Source organism: Pristiophorus japonicus, chromosome 3 (assembly GCF_044704955.1).
Source record: "Pristiophorus japonicus isolate sPriJap1 chromosome 3, sPriJap1.hap1, whole genome shotgun sequence".
Taxonomy (NCBI): domain Eukaryota; kingdom Metazoa; phylum Chordata; class Chondrichthyes; family Pristiophoridae; genus Pristiophorus; species Pristiophorus japonicus.
The window spans coordinates 2,632,850-2,655,851 of NC_091979.1; the positions used below are offsets into that span (position 1 = coordinate 2,632,850).

At 50.1% G+C, this 23,002-nt stretch overlaps 1 protein-coding gene across 1 annotated transcript in view; it reads right to left on the bottom strand.

The window, feature by feature from the left end:
• LOC139256635 (FYVE and coiled-coil domain-containing protein 1-like) overlaps positions 1-23,002 on the bottom strand; it is a 175,339-nt gene that overhangs the window by 43,163 nt on the left and 109,174 nt on the right. The window contains exons 6-7 of the mRNA XM_070874278.1: positions 15,613-15,735; positions 8,256-8,316 (exon numbers count right to left, since the gene is read on the bottom strand). Of these exons, the coding sequence (XP_070730379.1) occupies positions 8,256-8,316; positions 15,613-15,735 (184 nt within the window). The remainder of the gene's footprint in view (positions 1-8,255; positions 8,317-15,612; positions 15,736-23,002) is intronic.

The window sequence follows — 23,002 nt, forward strand, 5'->3', positions numbered from 1 at the left end:
GCGGGGCAACGACCTACAGCCTCATGAAGAATCTTCTATAAATCATATGAGGAGCTGTGTACACAGGTTCGGGAGCATCTTAACCCGAGGGAGACCGTGCTGATGGCGAGATATCGGTTCTACATGTGCCAGCGATCTGAAGGTCAGGAAGTGGCGAGCTATGTCGCCGAGCTAAGGCGACTTGCAGGACAATGTGAGTTTAATGGCTACCTGGAGCAAATGCTCAGAGACTTTTTTGTACTGGGCATTGGCCACGAGACCATCCTACGAAAACTTTTGACTGTAGGGACACCGACCCTCAGTAAGGCCATTGCGATAGCACAGGCATTTATGTCCACCAGTGATAACACCAAACAAATCTCTCAGCACACAAGTGCTAACAATGTTCATAAATTAACTGGAACTGTGATTGCGAGCAGAAATGTACAGGGCAGAAACCACGAGTCTGCAACTGCCAGCAGGCCTCAGGTGACCTAGATGACTGAGAGAGAGTCCGCAACAAAGGATGAATGCAAGGCAATTCACACCTTGTTGGCGTTATGGAGGCTTCCATTCAGCCTATTCATGCCGCTTCAAAGGGTATGTTTGCAAGAGCTGTGGAACAATGGGGCACCTCCAAGGAGTTTGCAGACGAGCTGCAAGCTCTGCAAAACCTGCTAACCACCACGTGGCAGAGGAAGATGGTCCATGGTGGATCAAAGCAATTTCGAGCCTCAGAGAGAGGAGGCAGATGCTGAAGTACACGGGGTGCATACATTTTGACGAAATGTCCACCTATAATACTAAACGTAAAATTGAATGGCTAACCCGTAGCCATGGAACTGGACACTGGCGCTAGCCAATCCATCATGAGTAAAAAGATGTTTGAGAGACTGTGGTGCAACAAGGCATTCAGACCAGCCCTGAGCCCCATCCACACGAAACTGAGAACGTACACCAAAGAGCTTATCACTGTCCTGGGCAGTGCCATGGTCAAGGCCACCTACGAGGGCACGGTGCACGAACTGCCACTCTGGATTGTCCCGGGCGATGGCCCCACACTGCTTGGAAGGAGCTGGCTGGGCAAAATCCGCTGGAATTGGGATGACATCCGAGCACTATCACATGTCGATGAGGCCTCATGTACCCAGGTTCTAAACAAATTTCCTTCCCTTTTTGAGCCAGGCATTGGAAACTTTTCCGGGGCGAAGGTGCGGATTCACTTGGTCCCAGAGGCATGACCCATTCACCACAAGGAGCGAGCGGTACCTCACATGATGAGGGAGAGGGTGGAAATCGAGCTGGACAGGCTGCAACGCGAGGGCATCATCTCCCCAGTGGAATTCAGCGAGTGGGCCAGCCCGATCTGCAACGTGTCCAGGCCACAGAACGTCACGGAGCTGCGGTCGTTCCTGGGACTCCTCAACTATTTTGGCAACTTCCTACTGGGGTTAAGCACCCTTTTAGAGCCCCTACATATGTTATTGCGCAAAGGTGAGAACGGATAGTATGGGGAAAAAAAACAAGTAATTGCTTTTGAGAAAGCTAGAAACATTTTATGGTCCAACAAGCTGCTTGTATTGTATAACCCGTGTAAAAGACTTGTGCTAGCATGTGATGCGTCATCGTACGGAGTCGGGTGTGTATTACAACAAGCTAACGTTGCGGGGAAGTTGCAACCTGTCGCCTATGCCTCCAGGAGCTTGTCTAAGGCCGAGAGGGCCTACAGCATGATTGAGAAAGAGGCATTAGCATGTGTGTTCGGGGTAAAGAAAATGCATCAGTACCTGGCAATGCAGCGTGTGTGCTCAGTTGAGCAACGCGCCCAGAGAGGCACCACTAAGTTTGTGGTCCTGGCCCTCCAGACCATGGTCGAGGATCCATGTCGACTATGCGGGCCCGTTTCTCGGTAAAATGTTCCTGGTGGTGGTGGTTGCTTTTTCAAAATGGATTGAATGTGAAATAATGTCGGGAAGCACCGCCACCGCCACCATTGAAAGCCTGAGGGCCATGTTTGTCACCCACGGCCTGCCTGACATACTGGTCAGTGACAACGGGCCATGTTTCACCAGTGCCGAATTTAAAGAATTCATGACCCACAATGGGATCAAACATGTCACCTCGGTCCCGTTTAAACCAGCCTCCAATGGGCAGGCAGAGCGGGCAGTACAAACTATCAAACAGAGCCTTAAACGAGTCACAGAAGGCTCACTCCAAACCCGCCTGTCCCGAGTACTGCTCAACTACCGCACGAGACCCCACTCACTCACAGGGGTGCCCCCGGCTGAGCTACTCATGAAAAGGACACTTAAAACCAGACTCTCGCTGGTTCACCCCAACCTGCATGATCAGGTAGAGAGCAGGCGGCAGCAACAAAATGTAAACGATGGTCGCACCACTGTGTCACGGGAAATTGATCTGAATGACCCTGTGTATGTGCTAACCTATGGACATGGTCCCAAGTGGATCGCGGGCACGGTGATAGCTAAAGAAGGGAGTAGGGTGTTTGTAGTAGAACTAGACAATGGACAAATTTGCAGAAAGCACCTGGACCAAACGAGGCTGCGGTTCACAGACTGCCCTGAACAACCCATAGCAGACACCACCTTTTTCGAGCCCACAACACACACCCAAAGGACCAACGACACCACGCCGGACCAGGAAATCAAACCCATCACGTCGAACAGCCCAGCAAGGCCAGGCTCACCCAGCAGCCCTGCAGGGCCAACAACACGCCAGCCCAGCGAGGGCACAGCCAACACACCAGAACAGACATTTGTACCGAGGCGGTCCACCAGGGAAAGAAAGGCTCCCGACCGCCTCACCTTGTAAATAGTTTTCACTTTGACTTTGGGGGGGAGTGATGTTGTGTATCTGTAAAGCATGCACTCCCATGTTCCGCCACCAGGGAGCGCATCCCCTGAAGTCCCACGGGATCCCGGCATCCCTTGGGAGCACTGTATATAAGCCGGCCCCTAAGGCCTGTTCCTCACTCTGGAGTGTCTTATTAAAGACTGAGGTCACTGTTACTTTAACCTCTCTGTGTGCAGCCTCACCTGTGTTAGGAACACAACAGGGATGACCTGCCAAAGGGACTCGAGGACGTGGGGCCGGCGCTGAACCGGCTGAAGGGACCGTGGCGTTGTCTCACACTCCCAACCAACTTTTAATTAATTTTTAAACTTTTAGCCAACTTTTAAACTTATTAAACAATCTGGGAGAATTTTTAAAACTTACATTTTTGACTCCCAACCAAAATATTTTTAAACATCTATTATTAACTTACATCTTTGACTTTTAATAACTTTTAGAAAACTTTTAAATTGGGGAAACTTTTATACTCTATTATTGATTTACATCTTAGATTTTTTAACAACACCTAGAAACTTCTTAAAATGTTTTAACATCTCTTAGAAACTTTTGAAATAAATTGGGAACTTTTATCAACTTTTAATCTTTTAAAATAACTTAGGAAGTCTGCCCCCCAACCGAGCCTCGGGCCATCTACCATCAATGGCACTACCCGGCGTCGAGCTTGTGGCCAACACTTCGCCGTAGGCAGTTAGGCTTATCGAGCTGTGCCTGGTCTCCAGTTGTCTTGAACCCCCGTGCCACTGGACCAAGCTCAGCCCGTGTTGTTGCTGGTGTGCAGCGGCCCCCCACGTTAACAGAACTCACGCACAGGCACCTTCCACTCCGTCAGTATGAAGTTCGGGACCTGGAACATCAGGACCCTCATGGACAATCCCAACAGCAACAGGCCGGAACGCCGCACCGCCATAGTTGCCCGGGAACTCGGACGTTTTGACATTGACATCGCCGCCCTAAGCGACGCCCGGCGGGCAGGGGAAGGCCAGTTAAAGGAACATGGTGGAGGTTACACCTTCTTCTGGAATGGGAAAGCAGAGGCAGAACGCCGCCTTCATGGAGTCGGCTTTGCCGTCAAGAATGAGTTGGTCGACCGCCTCAACGACTGCCCCTGTGGGGTCAATGAACGCCTCATGACTCTTTGACTCACCCTATACCGGAACTAATGTGCCACAGTCATCAGTGCGTATGCCCCCCACACTCGATGCAACGGACGAGGCTAAAGAGGGTTTCTATTCTAACCTCGAGACATCCTTGTCTCGTGTCCTCACGGGCGACAAATTGATCCTCCTGGGTGATTTTAATGCCAGGGTTGGCAAAGACACAGCCCTTTGGGGAGGTGTGATTGGCAGAGAGAGGGTAGGGAAAGCCAACTCCAGCGGTACCCTACTCCTGACAAAATGTCTCGAACATGAACTCCTCATCACCAACACCCTGTTCCGCCAGACGGACAAATACAAGGCATTATGGCAACAGCCTCGCTCCAAACACTGGTACCTGCTTGATTATGTCATCGTCCGAGCCAGGGATCGCAAGGATGTGCGCATTACCCGCGCCATGACAGGAGCTGACGACTGCTGGATGGACCAACGCCTAATCCCATCCATCATCGACATCAACATTGCCCCAAAGCAGGGGGGACAGCAGAAGCAGTGCCGCAAAAAAGTTAATACCGGGGCACTGAGAGACCCAGCTAAGAGAGCCCTATACAGCCAGCACCTCACAGCTAACCTGGCGTGCCTTGATGACCCTGAGGTGCTGAATCCCCACAGCGCTTGGTCTGCCCTCCAGGCCTCTATAACCAGTGTCTGTGAAGAGACACTTGGTCACTCAACCAGAAAACATCAGGACTGGTTTGCTGAAAATGATCAGGAGATCGAAGCACTAACAGATCGCAATCGCAAGGCATTTCTGAGCCTCAAGCAACAGCCCAACTCGGGAGCTGCAAAACAACATTACAGACGGCTCAAGGCTCAAAAAACTCGGGACCTAAAGAACAGGTGGTGGATGGGGAAAGCACAGGAGATATAACAACTGGTCGACAGCCACGATATGCGAGGATTCTTCACTGCAGTCAAGGCCAGCTACGGTCCAAACTCCCAAGGCCCCACCTCACTCCTGGCCAAGAACGGGGAAACACTCATCAAGGACACCGAGGCTGTCAGGGCCCGATGGAAGAGGCACTTTGAAGGTCTCCTCAATCGAGACTCTGCCTTTGACTTGAGGGTTCTCAACTCCATCCCGCAGCATGCGACCCGCCACCAGCTCAGTGAAACCCCAATGTTGCACGAGGCAGGCAAAGCCATAAAACAGCTCAAAAATAACCAGGCTATGGGTGGAATCCCTGCTGAGGTGCTAAAATATGGCGGAGAGGCGCTGTTGGCACGGATACATGACCTCATCTCTCTCATCTGGAGGGAGGAGAGCATGCCGGAAGATTTCAGAGATGCAGTGATTGTGACCATCTTTAAAAAGGACGACAAGTCCGACTGTGGGAACGACAGGGGAATCTCCCTGCTATCAACCACTGGGAAGGTTGTCGCTCGAGTTCTCCTCAATCGTCTTCTCCCTGTGGCCGAGGAGCCCTTACACATGGCCTTCTTCGATCTTACAAAGGCCTTTGACACTGTCAACCGTGAGGGTCTATGGAGCGTCCTCCTCCATTTCGGATGCCCCCAATAGTTTGTCAACATCCTTCGCCTGCTCCGCGATGACATGCAGGCCGTGATCCTTACCAACAGATCCATTGCAGACTCAATCCACGTCTGGACCGGGGTCAAACAGGGCTGCGTTACCGCTCCAACCCTCTTCTCAATCTTCCTCGCCACCATGCTCCACCTCACAATCAACAAGTTCCCCGCTGGAGTGTAACTAAACTACAGAACCAGTGGGAAGCTGTTTAACCTACACCACCTCCAGGCCAGGTCCAAGATCACTCCAACCTCTGTCGTGAGCTGCAGTACGCAGACAACGCCTGCATCTGCGCACATTCAGAGGCTGAACTCCAGGATATAGTCAATGTATTCACTGAGGCATATGAAAGCATGGGCCTTACGCTTATCATACGTAAGACAAAGGTTCTTCATCAGCCTGTCATCGTCGCACAGCACTGCCCTCCAATTATCAAGATCCACGGCGCGGCCCTGGACAACGTGGACCATTTCCCATATCTCGGGAGCCTTGTATCAACAAAGGCAGACATTAATGTGGAGATTCAGCATCGCCTCCAGTGCGCCAGTGCAGCCTTCGGCCACCTGAGGAAAAGAGTGTTTGAAGACCAGGCCCTCAAATCTACCACCAAGCTCATGGTCTACAGGGCTGTAGTAATACCCGCCCTCCTGTATGGATCTGAGGCATGGACCATGTACAGAAGGCACCTCAAGCCGCTGGAGATATATCACCAACGATGTCTCCACAAGATCCTGCGAATCCCCTGGGAGGACAGACGCACCACCATCAGTGTCCTCGACCAGGCCAACATCCCCAGTATTGAAGCACTGACCACACTCGATCAGCTTCACTGGGCAGGTCACATTGTCCGCATGCCAGATACGAGACTCCCTAAACAAATGCTTTATGCGGAGCTCCTTCATGGTAAACGAGCCAAAGGAAGACAGCGGAAACGTTATAAGGACCACCCTCAAAGCCTCCCTGGTAAAGTGTGACATCACCACTGACACCTGGGAGACCCTAGCCGCAGACCGCCCGAGGTGGAGAAAGTGCATCCGGGAGGGCGTTGAGTTCTTCGAGTCTCGACGCAAGGAGCGTGAAGAGGTCAAGCGCAGGCAGCGGAAGGAGCGCACGGCAAACCAGCCCCACCCACCCCTTCCCCCGACGAATGTCTGTCCCACCTGTGACAGGGTCTGTGGCTCTCGTATCGGACTGTTCAGCCACCAGAGAACTCACTTTGGGAGTGGAAGCAAGTCTTCCTCGATTCCGAAGGACTGCCTATGATGATGATGATGGTACCTGCCCTGGGAGTGTTTGATGGGACAGTGTAGATGGAGCTTTACTCTGTATCTAACCCCGTGCTGTACCTGCCCTGGGAGTGTTCGATGGGACAGTGTAGAGGGAGCTTTACTCTGTATCTAACCCCGTGCTGTACCTGCCCTGGGAGTGTTTGATGGGACAGTGTAGATGGAGCTTTACTCTGTATCTAACCCGTGCTGTACCTGCCCTAGAAGTGTGTGACGGGACATTATAGAGGGAGCTTTACTCTGTATCTAACCCCGTGCTGCACCTGCCCTGGGAGTGTTTGATGGGACAGTGTAGAGGGAGCTTTACTCTGTATCTAACCCCGTGCTGTACCTGCCCTGGGAGTGTTTGATGGGACAGTGTAGAGGGAGCTTTACTCTGTATCTAACCCCGTGCTGTACCTGCCCTGGGAGTGTTTGAGGGAACAGTATAGAGGGAGCTTTACTCTGTATCTCACCCGTGCTGTACCTGCCCGAGGAGTGTTTGAGGGAAAAGTATAGAGGGAGCTTTACTCTATATCTAACCCCCTGTACCTGCCCTGGGAGTGTTTGATGGGACAGTGTAGAGGGAGCTTTACTCTGTATCTAACCCCCTGTACCTGCCCTGGGAGTGTTTGAGGGAACAGTATAGAGGGAGCTTTACTCTGTATCTAACCCGTGATGTACCTGCCCTGGGAGTGTGTGACGGGACATTATAGAGGGAGATTTACTCTGTATCTAACCCGTGCTGTACCTGCCCTGGGAGTGTTTGATGGGACAGTGTAGAGGGAGCTTTACTCTGTATCTAACCCCGTGCTGCACCTGCCCTGGGAGTGTTTGATGGGACAGTGTAGAGGGAGCTTTACTCTGTATCTAACCCCGTGCTGTACCTGCCCTGGGAGTGTTTGATGGGACAGTGTAGAGGGAGCTTTACTCTGTATCTAACCCCGTGCTGTACCTGCCCTGGGAGTGTTTGAGGGAACAGTATAGAGGGAGCTTTACTCTGTATCTCACCCGTGCTGTACCTGCCCTAGGAGTGTTTGAGGGAAAAGTATAGAGGGAGCTTTACTTTATATCTAACCCCCTGTACCTGCCCTGGGAGTGCTTGATGGGACAGTGTAGAGGGAGCTTTACTCTGTATCTAACCCCCTGTACCTGCCCTGGGAGTGTTTGATGGGACAGTGTAGAGGGAGCTTTACTCTGTATCTAACCCCGTGCTGTACCTGCCCTGGGAGTGTTTGATGGGACAGTGTAGAGGGAGCTTTACTCTGTATCTAACCCCCTGTACCTACCCTGGGAGTGTTTGATGGGACAGTATAGAGGGAGCTTTACTCTGTATCTAACCCGTGCTGTACCTGACACTAAGGACCACAAGTGGAGATTTGCTCAGTTCCCTACACCTCACACAGCGCCAATCTTCATTGCACCAGAAACCATGTTGAAGGTGTACAATACCTTAAAGCTGTTGTTGGTTGGAGGCCCACCTCCCGATGTGCTCCTGAGAGTTTTTAATTCACTGTAGTTAACAGAAAAGTGGGGAAGTTGTGGCGTTAATTACTTATTAATGATACTTGCATATTGAACAAATAATACAAACAGCTTAATTCTCTCAGTTGTTCATGTTACAAATTATTACATAGTTTTTTTATTATTCGTTCTGAGATGTGGGCGTCACTGACAAGGCTAACATGTATTCTCCATTCCTAATTGCCCTTGAGAAGGTGGTGGTGAGTTGTTTGTTGGAACTGCTGCAGTCCGTGTGGTGAGGGTGCTCCCACAGTGCTGTTCGGGAGGCAGTTCCAGGATTTTGACCCAGCGACGATGAAGGAACGGCTGATATATTTCTAAGTCAGGATGGTGTGTAACTTGGAGGGGAATGTGGAGGTGATGGTGTTCCCATGCGCCTGCTGCCCTTGTCCTTCTAGGGGGTAGAGGTCGTGGGTTTGGGAGGTGCTGCTAAAGAAGTCTTGGCGAGTTGCTGCAGTGCATCTTGTAGATAGAAACATAGAAACATAGAAACTAGGTGCAGGAGTCGGCCATTCGGCCCTTCGAGCCTGCACCGCCATTCAATGAGTTCATGGCTGAACATGCAACTTCAGTACCCCATTCCTGCTTTCTCGCCATACTCCTTGATTCCCCCTAGTAGCAAGGACGACATCTAACTCCTTTTTGAATATATTTAGTGAATTGGCCTCAACAACTTTCTGTGGTAGAGAATTCCACAGGTTCACCACTCTCTGGGTGAAGAAGTTTCTCCTCATCTCGGTCCGAAATGGCTTACCCCTTATCCTAAGACTGTGACCCCTGGTTCTGGACTTCCCCAACATTGGGAACATTCTTCCTGCATCTAACCTGTCTAAACCCATCAAAATTTTAAACGTTTCTATGAGATCCCCTCTCATTCTTCTGAACTCCAGTGAATACAAGCCCAGTTGATCCAGTCTTTCTTGATATGTCAGTCCCGCCATCCCGGGAATCAGTCTGGTGAACCTTTGCTGCACTCCCTCAATAGCAAGAATGTCCTTCCTCAAGTTAGGAGACCAACACTGTACACAATACTCCAGGTGTGGCCTCACCAAGGCCCTGTACAACTGTAGCAACACCTCCCTGCCCCTGTACTCAAATCCCCTCGCTATGAAGGCCAACATGCCATTTGCTTTCTTAACCACCTGCTGTACCTGCATGACAACCTTCAATGACTGATGTACCATGACACACAGGTCATAAGAACATAAGAATTAGGAACAGGAGTAGGCCATCTAGCCCCTCGAGCCTGCTCCGCCATTCAACAAGATCATGGCTGACCTGGCCGTGGACTCAGCTCCACTTACCCGCCCGCTCCCCGTAACCCTTAATTCCCTTATTGGTTAAAAATCTATCGATCTGTGACTTGAATACATTCAATGAGCTAGCCTCAACTGCTTCCTTGGGCAGAGAATTCCACAGATTCACAACCCTCTGGGAGAAGAAATTCATTCTCAACTTGGTTTTAAATTGGCTCCCCCGTATTTTGAGGCTGTGCCCCCTAGTTCTAGTCTCCCTGACCAGTGGAAACAACCTCTCTGCCTCTATCTTGTCTATCCCTTTCATTATTTTAAATGTTTCGATAAGATCACCCCTCATCCTTCTGAACACCAACAAGTAAAGTCCCAGTCTATTCAATCTTTCATCATAAGGTAACCCCCTCATCTCCGGAATCAGCCTAGTGAATCTTCTCTGTACCCCCTCCAAAGCTAGTATATCCTTCCTTAAGTAAGGTGATCAAAACTGCACGCAGTACTCCAGGTGCGGCCTCACCAATACCCTATACAGTTGCAGCAGGACCTCCCTGCTTTTGTACTCCATCCCTCTCGCAATGAAGGCCAACATTCTTTTCGCCTTCCTGATTACCTGCTGCACCTGTAAACTAACCTTTTGGGATTCATGCACAAGGACCCCCAGGTCCCTCTGCACTGCAGCATGTTGTAATTTCTCCCCATTCAAATAATATTCCCTTTTACTGCTTTTTTTCCCAAGGTGGATGACCTCACACTTTCCGACATTGTATTCCATCTGCCAAACCTTAGCCCATTCGCTTAACCTATCTAAATCTCTTTGCAGCCTCTGTGTGTCCTCGACACAACGCGCTTTCCCACTAATCTTTGTGTCATCTGCAAATTTTGTTACACTATACTCTGTCCCCTCTTCCAGGTCATCTATGTATATTGTAAACAGTTGTGGTCCCAGCACCGATCCCTGTGGCACACCACTAACCACCGATTTCCAACCTGAAAAGGACCCATTTATCCCGACTCTCTGCTTTCTGTTAGCCAGCCAATTCTATATCCATGCTAATACATTTCCTCTGACTCCGCGTACCTTTATCTTCTGCAGTAACCTTTTGTGTGGCACCTTATCGAATGCCTTTTGGAAATCTAAATACACCACACCCATCGGTACACCTCTATCCACCATGCTCGTTATATCCTCAAAGAATTCCAGTAAATTAGTTAAACATGATTTCCCCTTCATGAATCCATACTGCGTCTGCTTGATTGCACTATTCCTATCTAGATGTCCCGCTATTTCTTCCTTAATGATAGCCTCAAGCATTTTCCCCACTACAGATGTTAAACTAACCGGCCTATCGTTACCTGCCTTTTGTCTGCCCCCTTTTTTAAACAGAGGCGTTACATTAGCTGCTTTCCAATCCGCTGGTACCTCCCCAGAGTCCAGAGAATTTTATTAGATTAGAACTAATGCATCTGCTTTAACTTCCGCCATCTCTTTTAATACCCTGGGATGCATTTCATCAGGACCAGGGGACTTGTCTACCTTGAGTCCCATTAGCCTGTCCAGCACTACCCCCCTAGTGATAGTGATTATCTCAAGGTCCTCCCTTCCCACATTCCCGTGACCAGCAATTTTTGGCATGGTTTTTGTGTCTTCCACTGTGAAGACCGAAGCAAAATAATTGTTTAAGGTCTCAGCCATTTCCACATTTCCCATTATTAAATCCCCCTTCTCATCTTCTAAGGGACCAACATTTACTTTAGTCACTCTTTCCCGGTTTATATATCGCTAAAAGCTTTTACTCTCTGTTTTTATGTTTTGCGCAAATTTACCTTCGTAATCAATCTTTCCTTTCTTTATTACTTTTTTAGTCATTCTTTGTTGTTGTTTAAAAGTTTCCCAATCTTCTATTTTCCCACTAACCTTGGCCACCTTATACGCATTGGTCTTTAATTTGATACTCTCATTTATTTCCTTGGTTATCCACGGCTGGTTATCCCTTCTCTTACCACCCTTCTTTTTCACTGGAATATATTTTTGTTGAGCACTATGAAAGAGCTCCTTAAAAGTCCTCCACTGTTCCTCAATTGTGCCATCGTTTAGTCTGTGTTTCCAGTCTACTTTAGCCACCTCTGCCCTCATCCCACTGTAGTCCCCTTTGTTTAAGCATAGTACGCTCGTTTGAGACACTACTTCCTCACCCTCAATCTGTATTACAAATTCAACCATACTGTGATCACTCATTCCGAGAGGATCTTTTACTAGGGGATCGTTTATTATTCCTGTCTTATTACACAGGACCAGATCTAAGATAGCTTGCTCCCTTGTAGGTTCTGTAACATACTGTTCTAAGAAACAATCCCGTATGCATTCTATGAATTCCTCTTCCAGTCTACCCCGTGCGATTTGATTTGACCAATCGATACGTTTCTATTCAAGAAGCAGAAGCAGGACATTTGGAAAAGCACAATACAGTCAGGCAGAGTCAGCATGGATTTATGAAAGGGAAATCATGTTTGACAAATTTGCTGGAGTTCTTTGAGGATGCAACGAGCAGGGTGGATAAAGGGGGAACCAGTGGATGTGGTGTATTTGGATTTACAGAAGGTATTCGATAAGGTGCCATGTAAAAGATTACTGCAGAAGATATGAACTCACGGGGTTGGGGGTAATATATTTGCATGGATAGAGGATTGGCTAACTAACAGAAAACAGATTCAGATTAAATGGATCATTTTCAGGTTGGCAAACTGTAACTAGTGCGGTGCCACAGGGATCAGTGCTGGGACCCCTACTATTTACAATCTATATGAACAACTTGGAAGAAGGGACCGAGTGTAATGTAGCCAAATTTGCTGATGATACAAAGATGGATGGGAAAGCAAGTTGTGAGGAGGACGCAAATAATCTGCAAAGGGATATAGACAGGCTAAGTGAGTGGGCAAAAATTGGCAGGTGGAGTATAATGTGGGAAAATGTGAGGTTATCCACTTTGGTAGGAAAAATAAAAAAGCAAATGATTATTTAAATGGGGAGAGATTACAAAATGCTGAGATATAGACGGATGTGGGGGTCCTTGTACATGGAACACAAAAAGTTAGCATGCAGCAACGACAAATAATTAGGAAGGAAAATGGAATGTTGGCCTTTATTGCAAGAGGGGTGGAGTATAAAAGTAGGGAAGTCCTGCTACAACTGTACAGAATGTTGATGAGACCACACTTGGAGTACTGCGTACTTAGGATAATGGGTTGGCCTCTTAGGATAAGGGGTAGGCCATTTAGGACTGAGATGAGGAGAAACTTCTTCACTCAGAGAGTTGTTAACCTGTGGAATTCCCTGCCGCAGAGAGTTGTTGATGCCAGTTCATTGGATATATTCAAGAGGGAGTTAGATATGGCCCTTATGGCTAAAGGGATCAAAGGGTATGGAGAGAAAGCAGTAAAGGGGTACTGAGGGAATGATCAGCCATGATTTTATTGAATGGTGGTGCAGGCTCGAAGGGCCAAATGGCCTACTCCTGCACCTTGTTTCTATGTTTCTAGACAGTTTTGGTCTCCGTATTTAAGGAAGGATATACTTTCATTGAAGGCAGTTCAAAGATGGTTCACCAGGTTGATTCCTGAGATGAAGGAGTTGTCTTATGAAGAAAGTTGGACAGGTTGGGCCTATACTCATTGGAGTTTAGAAGAATGAGAGGTGATCTTATTGAAACATATAAGATTTTGAGGGGGATTGACAGGGTAGATGCAGAGAGGATATTTCCCCTTGTGGGGGAATCTAGAACTAGGGGACATTGTTTCAGATTAAGGGGAATGAGGAGGAGATTCTATTGTAAGGGGGATAGATAGACGTTTCTGCGGTCACAACCGAGACTCCAGGATGGTATGTTGCCTCCCTGGTGCAAGGGTCAAGGATGTCTCGGGGCGGCTGCAGGAAATTCTGGAGGGAGAGGGTGAACAGCCAGTCATAGTGGTGCATATAGGTTCCAACGATATAGGTAAAAAGCGGGATGAGGTCCTACAAGCCGAATTAAGGGAGCTAGGATTTAAATTAAAAAGTAGGACCTCAAAGGTAGTAATCTCAGGATTGCTACCAGCGCCACGTGCTAATCAGAGTAGGAATAGCAGGATAGCTCAGATGAATACGTGGCTTGAGGAGTGGTGCAAGAGGGAGGGATTCAAATTCCTGGGAAATTGGAACCGGTTCTCGGGGAGGTGGGACCAGTACAAACCAGAAGGTCTGCACCTGGGCAGGACCGGAACCAATGTCCTAGGGGGAGTGTTTGCTAGTGCTGTTGGGGAGGAGTTAAACTAACATGGCAGGGGGATAGGAACCAATGCAGGGAGACAGAGGGAAATAAAATGGGGGCAGAAGCACAAGATGGAAAGGAGAATAGTAAAAGTGGAGGGCAGCGAAACCGAAGGCAAAAATCAAAAAGGGCCACATTAATATCAAAATTCTAAAGGGAAAAAGACAAGCCTGAAGGCTCTGTGCCTCAATGCGAGGAGTATTCGTAATAAGGTGGATGAATTAACTGCGCAGGCAGTAAATCGCTATTAATGATTATGATATAATTGGGATTACGGAGACATGGCTCCAAGGCTGGGAACTCAACATCCAGGGGTATTCAACATTCAGGAAGGATAGACAGAAAGGAAAAGGAGGCGGGGTGGCGTTGCTGGTTAAAGAGGAAATTAATGCAATAGTAAGGAGGGACATTAGCCTGGATGATGTGGAATCGGTATGGGTGGAGCTGCGGAATTCCAAGGGGCAGAAAACGCTAGTGGGAGTTGTGTACAGACCACCAAACAGTAGTGAGGTTGGGGACAGCATCAAACAAGAAATAAGGGATGTGTGCAATAAAGGTACAGCAGTTATTATGGGCGACTTTAATCTACATATAGATTGGGCTAACCAAGCTGATAGCAATGCGGTGGAGGAGGATTTCCTGGAGTGTATTAGGGATGGCTTTCCAGACCAATATGTCGAGGAACCAAATAGAAAGCTGGCCATCCTAGACTGGGTGATGTGTAATGAGAAAGGACTAATTAGCAATCTTGTTGTGCGAGGCCTCTTGGAGAAGAGTGACCATAATATGGTAGAATTCTTTATTAAGATGGAGAGTGACAGTGTTAATTCAGAGACGAGGGCCCTGAACGTAAGGTACGGTAACTTCGATGGTATGAGACGTGAATTGGCTAGGATAGACTGGCAAATGATACTTATAGGGTTGACAGTGGATAGGCAATGGCAAACATTTATAGATTACATGGATGTACTTCAACAATTGTACATTCCCGTCTGGAGTAAAAATAAAATGGGGAAGGGAGCTCAACCGTGGCTAACAAGGGAAATTAGGGATAGTGTTAAATCCAAGGAAGAGACATATAAATTGCCAGAAAAAGCAGCAAACCTGAGGACTGGGAGAAATTTAGAATTCAGCAGGGGAGGACAAAGGGTCTAATTAGAAGGGGGGAAATAGAGTATGAGAAGAAGCTTGCAGGGAACATAAAAACTGACTGCAAAAGCTTCTATAGATATGTGAAGAGAAAAAGATTAGTGAAGACAAACGTAGGTCCCTTGCAGTCAGAATCAGGTGAATGTATAATGGAGAACAAAGAAATGGCAGACCAGTTAAACAAATACTTTGGTTCTGTCTTCACAAAGAAAGACACAAATAACCTTCTGGAAATGATAAGGGACTGAGGGTCGAGTGAGAAGGAGGAACTGAAGGAAATCCTTATTAGGCGGGAAATTGTGTTGGGGAAATTGATGGAATTGAAGGCCGATAAATCCCCGGGGGGATCAAGGGGTATGGCGAGAAAGCAGGAATGGGGTACTGAAGTTGCATGTTCAGCCATGAACTCATTGAATGGCGGTGCAGGCTCGAAGGGCCGAATGGCCTACTCCTGCACCTATTTTCTATATTTCTATACCCGGGAGTGAGTTACAGGCTGGAATCTAATCGAGGAGTTCAGGAGATTTATATATAGAATAACGGATACTCGGAGGGAGTTTTATTTGGTTGATGACTCACTTTGTTTGGTGTACTCTCTCATTTATTGGGCTGCTGATTCTCTTTTGATTGTGGTTTCCCTCCAGTACTCTGGGTTCTGTGTCATTCAATGAGGTCAGCTTGTTCTGTGTCGGTTTTGTTTCCCTTTTTAAAGATGAAAAATGGTTTTGTTAAAAATAAGTGCGATATGAGGCACAAAACATCTTGTTTTTTATGAAACAGTTGAAAGGTGTTGAGGTCGCCCGATCTCTGAAAACCCAGCTTCAATGTCTGATCTGTGCCGAGTTAATGGATCACATTTAATACAGCATTAAGGTGGTCATAATTCACCTCAGTCATGTCAGCCACTGGCTCAGTGGGTAGCACTCTTGCCTCTGAGTCAGAAGGTGGGGGGTTCAAGTCCCACGCCAGGGACTTGAGCAAAGAAAAATAATTCTAGGCTAACACTCCAGTGCAGTACTGAGGGAGCGCTGCATTGTTGGAGATGCCATCGCTCGGATGAGGTATTAAACTGTGGATCTGAGTTGGATGTAAAAGATCCCATGACACTATTTTGAAGATGAACAGGGGAGTTAACCCTCAATCACAAAAAAGATTACTGGTTATTATCACACTGCTGTTTGTGGGATCATGCTGTGCACAAATTTGCTGCCATGTTTCCCACAACAGTACCAACACTTCAAAAATGCTTCATTGGCTGTAAAGTGCTATACAAATGCTTTCTTTTTTATCCGCAGTGCCCTAGGTCTATGAAGGGGGCAGTGAGGCAGGCTCCTGTGGCTTCTGGGAACATTGGCTGAGCACAGGATTCAGCTGATCCATGAGAATAGCCTGCCAGTAATGACAGTCTGGAACTGCACAGGAAGACTGGGCCTTTCAGTCAGGTGGCGGAAGGATGTTGACCGACATATAACTGTACCCCAGTGAGAGTCAATGTGTGTGGGACTGTACCCCAGTGAGAGTCAGTGTGTGTGAGACTGTACCCCAGTGAGAGTCAGTGTGTGTGGGACTGTACCCCAGTGAGAGTCAGTATGTGTGGGACTGTACCCAAGTGAGAGTCAGTGTGTGTGGGACTGTACCCCAGTGAGAGTCAGTGTGTGTGGGACTGTACCCCAGTGAGAGTCAGTATGTGTGGGACTGTACCCCAGTGAGAGTCAGTGTGTGCGGGACTGTACCCCAGTGAGAGTCAGTGTGTGTGGGACTGTACCCCAGTGAGAGTCAGTGTGTGTGGGACTGTACCCCAGTGAGAGTCAGTGTGTGTGGGACTGTACCCCAATGAGGGTCAGTGTGTGTGGGACTGTACCCCAGTGAGAGTCAGTGTGTGTGGGTCTGGAACCAGTGAGAGTTAGTCTGTATGAGACTGTACCCCAGTGAGAGTCAGTGTGTATGGAACTGTATCCCAGTGAGAGTCAGTGTGTGTGGGACCCGTACCACAGTGAGAGTCAGTGTGAGTGGGTCTGTAACCCAGTGAGAGTCAGTTTGTGTGGGATTGTACCCCAGTGAGAGTCAGTGTGTGTGGGACTGTACCCCAGAGAGACTCAGTGTGTGTAGGACCCGTACCCCAGTGAGAGTCAGTGTGTGTGAGACTGTACCCCAGTGAGAGTCAGTGTGTGTGGGATTGTACCCCAGTGAGAGTCAGTGTGTGTGGGTCTGTACCCGAGTGAGAGTCAGTGTGTGTGAGTCTGTACCCCAGTGAGGGTCAGTGTGTGTGGGACTGTGCCCCAGTGAGAGTAAGTGTGTGTGGGACCAATACCCCAGTGATAGTCAGTGTATGCGGGACTATACCCCAGTGAGAATCAGTGTGTGTGAGACTCTACCCCATTGAGAGTCAGTGTGTGTGGTACTGTACCCCATTGAGAGTCAGTGTGTGTGGGACCAATACCCCAGTGAGAGTCAGTGTGTGCGGGACTATACTACAGTGAGAATCAGTGTGTGTGAGACTGTACCCCATTGAGAGTCAGTGTGTGTGGTACTGTACCCCAGTGAGAGTCAGTGTGAGTGGGACTGTAACCCAGTGAGAGTCAGTGTGTGTGGGACTGTACCCCAGTGAGAGTCAGTGTGTGTGGGACTGTACCCCAGTGAGAGTCAGTGTGTGTGGGACTGTACCCCAGTGAGAGTCAGTGTGTGTGGGACTGTACCCCAGTGAGAGTCAGTGTGTGTGGGACTGTACCCCAGTGAGAGTCAGTGTGTGTGGGACTGTACCCCAGGGAGGGTCAGTGTGTGTGGGACTGTACCCCAGTGAGAGTCAGTGTGTGTGGGACTGTACCCCAATGAGGGTCAGTGTGTGTGGGACTGTACCTAAGTGAGAGTCAGTGTGTGTGGGACTGTACTCCAGTGAGAGTCAGTGTGTGTGGGACTGTACCCCAGTGAGAGTCAATGTGTGTGGGACTGTACCCCAGTGAGAGTCAGTGTGTGTGAGACTGTACCCCAGTGAGAGTCAATGTGTGTGGGACTGTACCCCAGTGAGAGTCAGTGTGTGTGGGACTGTACCCCAGTGAGAGTCAGTGTGTGTGATACTGTACCCCAGTGAGAGTCAGTGTGTGTGGGACTGTACCCCAGTGAGAGTCAGTGTGTGTGGGACTGTACCCCAGTGAGAGTCAGTGTGTGTGGGACTGTACCCCAGTGAGAGTCAGTGTGTGTGGGACTGTACCCCAGTGAGAGTCAGTGTGTGTGGGACTGTACCCCAGGGAGGATCAGTGTGTGTGGGACTGTACCCCAGTGAGAGTCAGTGTGTGTGGGACTGTACCCCAATGAGGGTCAGTGTGTGTGGGACTGTACCTAAGTGAGAGTCAGTGTGTGTGGGACTGAACTCCAGTGAGAGTCAGTGTGTGTGGGACTGTACCCCAGTGAGAGTCAATGTGTGTGGGACTGTACCCCAGTGAGAGTCAGAGTGTGTGAGACTGTACCCCAGTGAGAGTCAATGTGTGTGGGACTGTACCCCAGTGAGAGTCAGTGTGTGTGGGACTGTACCCCAGTGAGAGTCAGTGTGTGTGATACTGTACCCCAGTGAGAGTCAGTGTGTGTGGGACTGTACCCCAGTGAGAGTCAGTGTGTGTGGGACTGTACCCCAGTGAGAGTCAGTGTGTGTGGGACTGTACCACAATGAGGGTCAGTGTGTGTGGGACTGTACCGCAATGAGGGTCAGTGTGTGTGGGACTGTACCCCAGTGAGAGTCAGTGTGTGTGGGACTGTACCCCAGTGAGAGTCAGTGTGTGTGGGACTGTACCCCAGTGAGAGTCAGTGTGTGTGGGACTGTACCCCAGTGAGAATCAGTGTGTGGGACTGCACCCCAGTGAGAGTCAGTGTGTGTGGGACTGTACCCCAGTGAGAGTCAGTGTGTGTGGGACTGTACCCCAGTGAGAGTCAGTGTGTGTGGGACTGTACCCCAGTGAGAGTCAGTGTGTGTGGGACTGTACCCCAGTGAGAGTCAGTGTGTGTGGGACTGTACCCCAGTGAGAGTCAGTGTGTGGGACTGTACCCCAGTGAGAGTCAGTGTGTGTGGGACTGTACCCCAGTGAGAGTCAGTGTGTGTGGGACTGTACCCCAGTGAGAGTCAGTGTGTGTGGGACACGTACCCCAGTGAGAGTCAGTGTGTGTGGGACTGTACCCCAGTGAAAGTCAGTGTGTGTGGGACTGTACCCCAGTGAGAGTCAGTGTGTGTGGGACTGTACCCCAGTGAGAGTCAGTGTGTGTGGGACTGTACCCCAGTGAGAGTCAGTGTGTGTGGTACGGTACCCCAGTGAGAGTCAGTGTGTGTGGGACGCGTACCCCAGTGAGAGTCAGTGTGTGTGGGACTGTACCCCAGTGAGAGTCAGTGTGTGTGGGACCGTACCCCAATGAGAGTCAGTGTGTGTGGGACCGTACCCCAGTGAGAGTCAGTGTGTGTGGGACTGTACCCCAGTGAGCGTCAGTGTGTGTGGGACTGCACCCCAGTGAGAGTCAGTGTGTGTGGTACTGTACCCCAGTGAGATTCAGTGTGTGTGGGACCCGTACCCCAGTGAGAGTCAGTGTGTGGGAATGTACACCAGTAAGAGTCAGTGTGTGGGACTGTACCCCAGTGAGGGTCAGTGTGTGTGGGACTGTGCCCCAGTGAGAGTCAGTGTATGTGGGACTGTACCCCAGTGAGAGTCAGTGTTTGTGGGACTGTGCCCCAGTGAGAGTCAGTGTGTGTGGGACTGTACCCCAGTGAGAGTCAGTGTATGTGGGACTGTACCCCAGTGAGAGTCAGTGTGTGTGGAACTGTACCCCAGTGAGAGTCAGTGTGTGTGGGACTGTACCCCAGTGAGAGTCAGTGTGTGTGGAACTGTACCCCAGTGAGAGTCAGTGTGTGTGGGACTGTACCCCAGTGAGAGTCAGTGTATGTGGGACTGTACCCCAGTGAGTCAGTGTCTTTGGGACTGTACCCCAGTGAGAGTCAGTGTGTGTGGGACTGTACCCCAGTGAGAGCCAGTGTGTGTGAGACCCGTACCCCAGTGAGAGTCAGAGTGTGTGGGACTGTACCCCAGTGAGAGTCAGTGTGTGTGGGACTGTGCCCCAGTGAGAGTCAGTGTGTGTGATACTGTACCCCAGTGAGAGTCAGTGTGTGTGGGACTGTACCCCAGTGAGAGTCAGTGTGTGTGGGACTGTACCCCAGTGAGAGTCAGTGTGTGTGGGACTGTACCCCAATGAGGGTCAGTGTGTGTGGGACTGTACCGCAATGAGGGTCAGTGTGTGTGGGACTGTACCCCAGTGAGAGTCAGTGTGTGTGGGACTGTACCCCACTGAGAGTCAGTGTGTGTGGGACTGTACCCCAGTGAGAATCAGTGTGTGTGGGACCCATACCCCAGTGAGAGTCAGTGTGTGGGACTGCACCCCAGTGAGAGTCAGTGTGTGTGGGACTGTACCCCAGTGAGAGTCAGTGTGTGTGGGACTGTACCCCAGTGAGAGTCAGTGTGTGTGGGACTGTACCCCAGTGAGAGTCAGTGTGTGTGGGACTGTACCCCAGTGAGAGTCAGTGTGTGTGGGACTGTACCCCAGTGAGAGTCAGTGTGTGGGACTGTACCCCAGTGAGAGTCAGTGTGTGTGGGACTGTACCCCAGTGAGAGTCAGTGTGTGTGGGACTGTACCCCAGTGAGAGTCAGTGTTTGTGGGACTGCACCCCAGTGAGAGTCAGTGTTTGTGGGACTGTACCCCAGTGAGAGTCAGTGTGTGTGGGACACGTACCCCAGTGAGAGTCAGTGTGTGTGGGACTGTACCCCAGTGAAAGTCAGTGTGTGTGGGACTGTACCCCAGTGAGAGTCAGTGTGTGTGGGACTGTACCCCAGTGAGAGTCAGTGTGTGTGGGACTGTACCCCAGTGAGAGTCAGTGTGTGTGGTACGGTACCCCAGTGAGAGTCAGTGTGTGTGGGACGCGTACCCCAGTGAGAGTCAGTGTGTGTGGGACTGTACCCCAGTGAGAGTCAGTGTGTGTGGGACCGTACCCCAATGAGAGTCAGTGTGTGTGGGACCGTACCCCAGTGAGAGTCAGTGTGTGTGGGACTGTACCCCAGTGAGCGTCAGTGTGTGTGGGACTGCACCCCAGTGAGAGTCAGTGTGTGTGGTACTGTACCCCAGTGAGATTCAGTGTGTGTGGGACCCGTACCCCAGTGAGAGTCAGTGTGTGGGAATGTACACCAGTGAGAGTCAGTGTGTGGGACTGTACCCCAGTGAGGGTCAGTGTGTGTGGGACTGTGCCCCAGTGAGAGTCAGTGTATGTGGGACTGTACCCCAGTGAGAGTCAGTGTTTGTGGGACTGTGCCCCAGTGAGAGTCAGTGTGTGTGGGACTGTACCCCAGTGAGAGTCAGTGTATGTGGGACTGTACCCCAGTGAGAGTCAGTGTGTGTGGAACTGTACCCCAGTGAGAGTCAGTGTGTGTGGGACTGTACCCCAGTGAGAGTCAGTGTGTGTGGAACTGTACCCCAGTGAGAGCCAGTGTGTGTCGGACTATACCCCAGTGAGAGTCAGTGTGTGTGGGACTGTACCCCAGTGAGAGTCAGTGTGTGTGGGACACGTACCCCAGTGAGAGTCAGTGTGTGTGGGACTGTACCCCAGTGAGAGTCAGTGTGTGTGGGACTGTACCCCAGTGAGAGTCAGTGTGTGGGACTGTACCCCAGTGAGAGTCAGTGTGTGTGGGACTGTACCCCAGTGAGAGTCAGTGTGTTTGGGACTGTACCCCAGTGAGAGTCAGTGTGTGTGGGACCCGTACCCCAGTTAGAGTCAGTGTGTGTGGGACCCGTAACCCAGTGAGAGTCAGTGTGTGTGGGACCAGTACCCCGTTGAGAGTCAGTGTGTGTGGGACCCGTACCCCAGTGAGAGTCAGTGTGTGTGGGACTATACCCCAGTGAGAGTCAGTGTGTGTGGGACTGTACCCCAGTGAGAGTCAGTGTGTTTGGGACTATACCCCAGTGAGAGTCAGTGTGTGTGAGACCCGTACCCCAGTGAGAGTCAGTGTGTTTGGGACTGTACCCCAGTGTGTGTGAGACTGTACCCCAGTGAGAGTCAGTGTGTGTGGGACCCGTACCCCAGTGAGAGTCAGTGTGTGTGAGACCCGTACTCCAGTGAGAGTCAGTGTGTGTGGGACTGTACCCCAGTGAGAGTCAGTGTGTGTGGAACTGTACCCCAGTGAGAGTCAGTGTGTGTGGGACTGTACCCCAGTGAGAGTCAGCGTGTGTGGGACTGTACCCCAGTGAGAGTCAGTGTGTGTGGGACTGTACCCCAGTGAGAGTCAGTGTGTGTGGGACTGTACCCCAGTGAGAGTCAGTGTGTGTGGGACTGTGCCCCAGTGAGAGTCAGTGTGTGTGGGACTGTACCCCAGTGAGAGTCAGTGTGTGTGAGACCCGTACCCCAGTGAGAGTCAGTGTGTGTGAGACCCGTACCCCAGTGAGAGTCAGAGTGTGCGGGACTGTACCCCAGTGAGAGTCAGTGTGTGTGTGACTGTGCCCCAGTGAGAGTCAGTGTGTGTGGGACTGTGCCTGAGTGAGAGTCAGTGTTTGTGGGACTGTACCCCAGTGAGAGTCAATGTATGTGGGACTGAGCCCCAGTGAGACTCAGTGTGTGTGGGACTGTACCCCAGTGAGAGTCAGTGTATGTGGGACTGAGCCCCAGTGAGAGTCAGTGTGTGTGGGACTGTACCCCAGTGAGAGTCAGTGTATGTGGGACTGTACCCCATTGAGAGTCAGTGTGTGGGACTGTACCCCAGTGAGAGTCAGTGTGTGGGACTGTACCCCAGTGAGAGTCCGTGTGTGTGGGACTGTACCCCAGTGAGAGTCAGTGTATGTGGGACTGTACCCCAGTGAGAGTCAGTGTGTGTGGGACTGTCCCCCAGTGAGAGTCAGTGTGTGTGGGACTGTACCCCAGTGAGAGTCAGTGTGTGTGGGACTGTGCCCCAGTGAG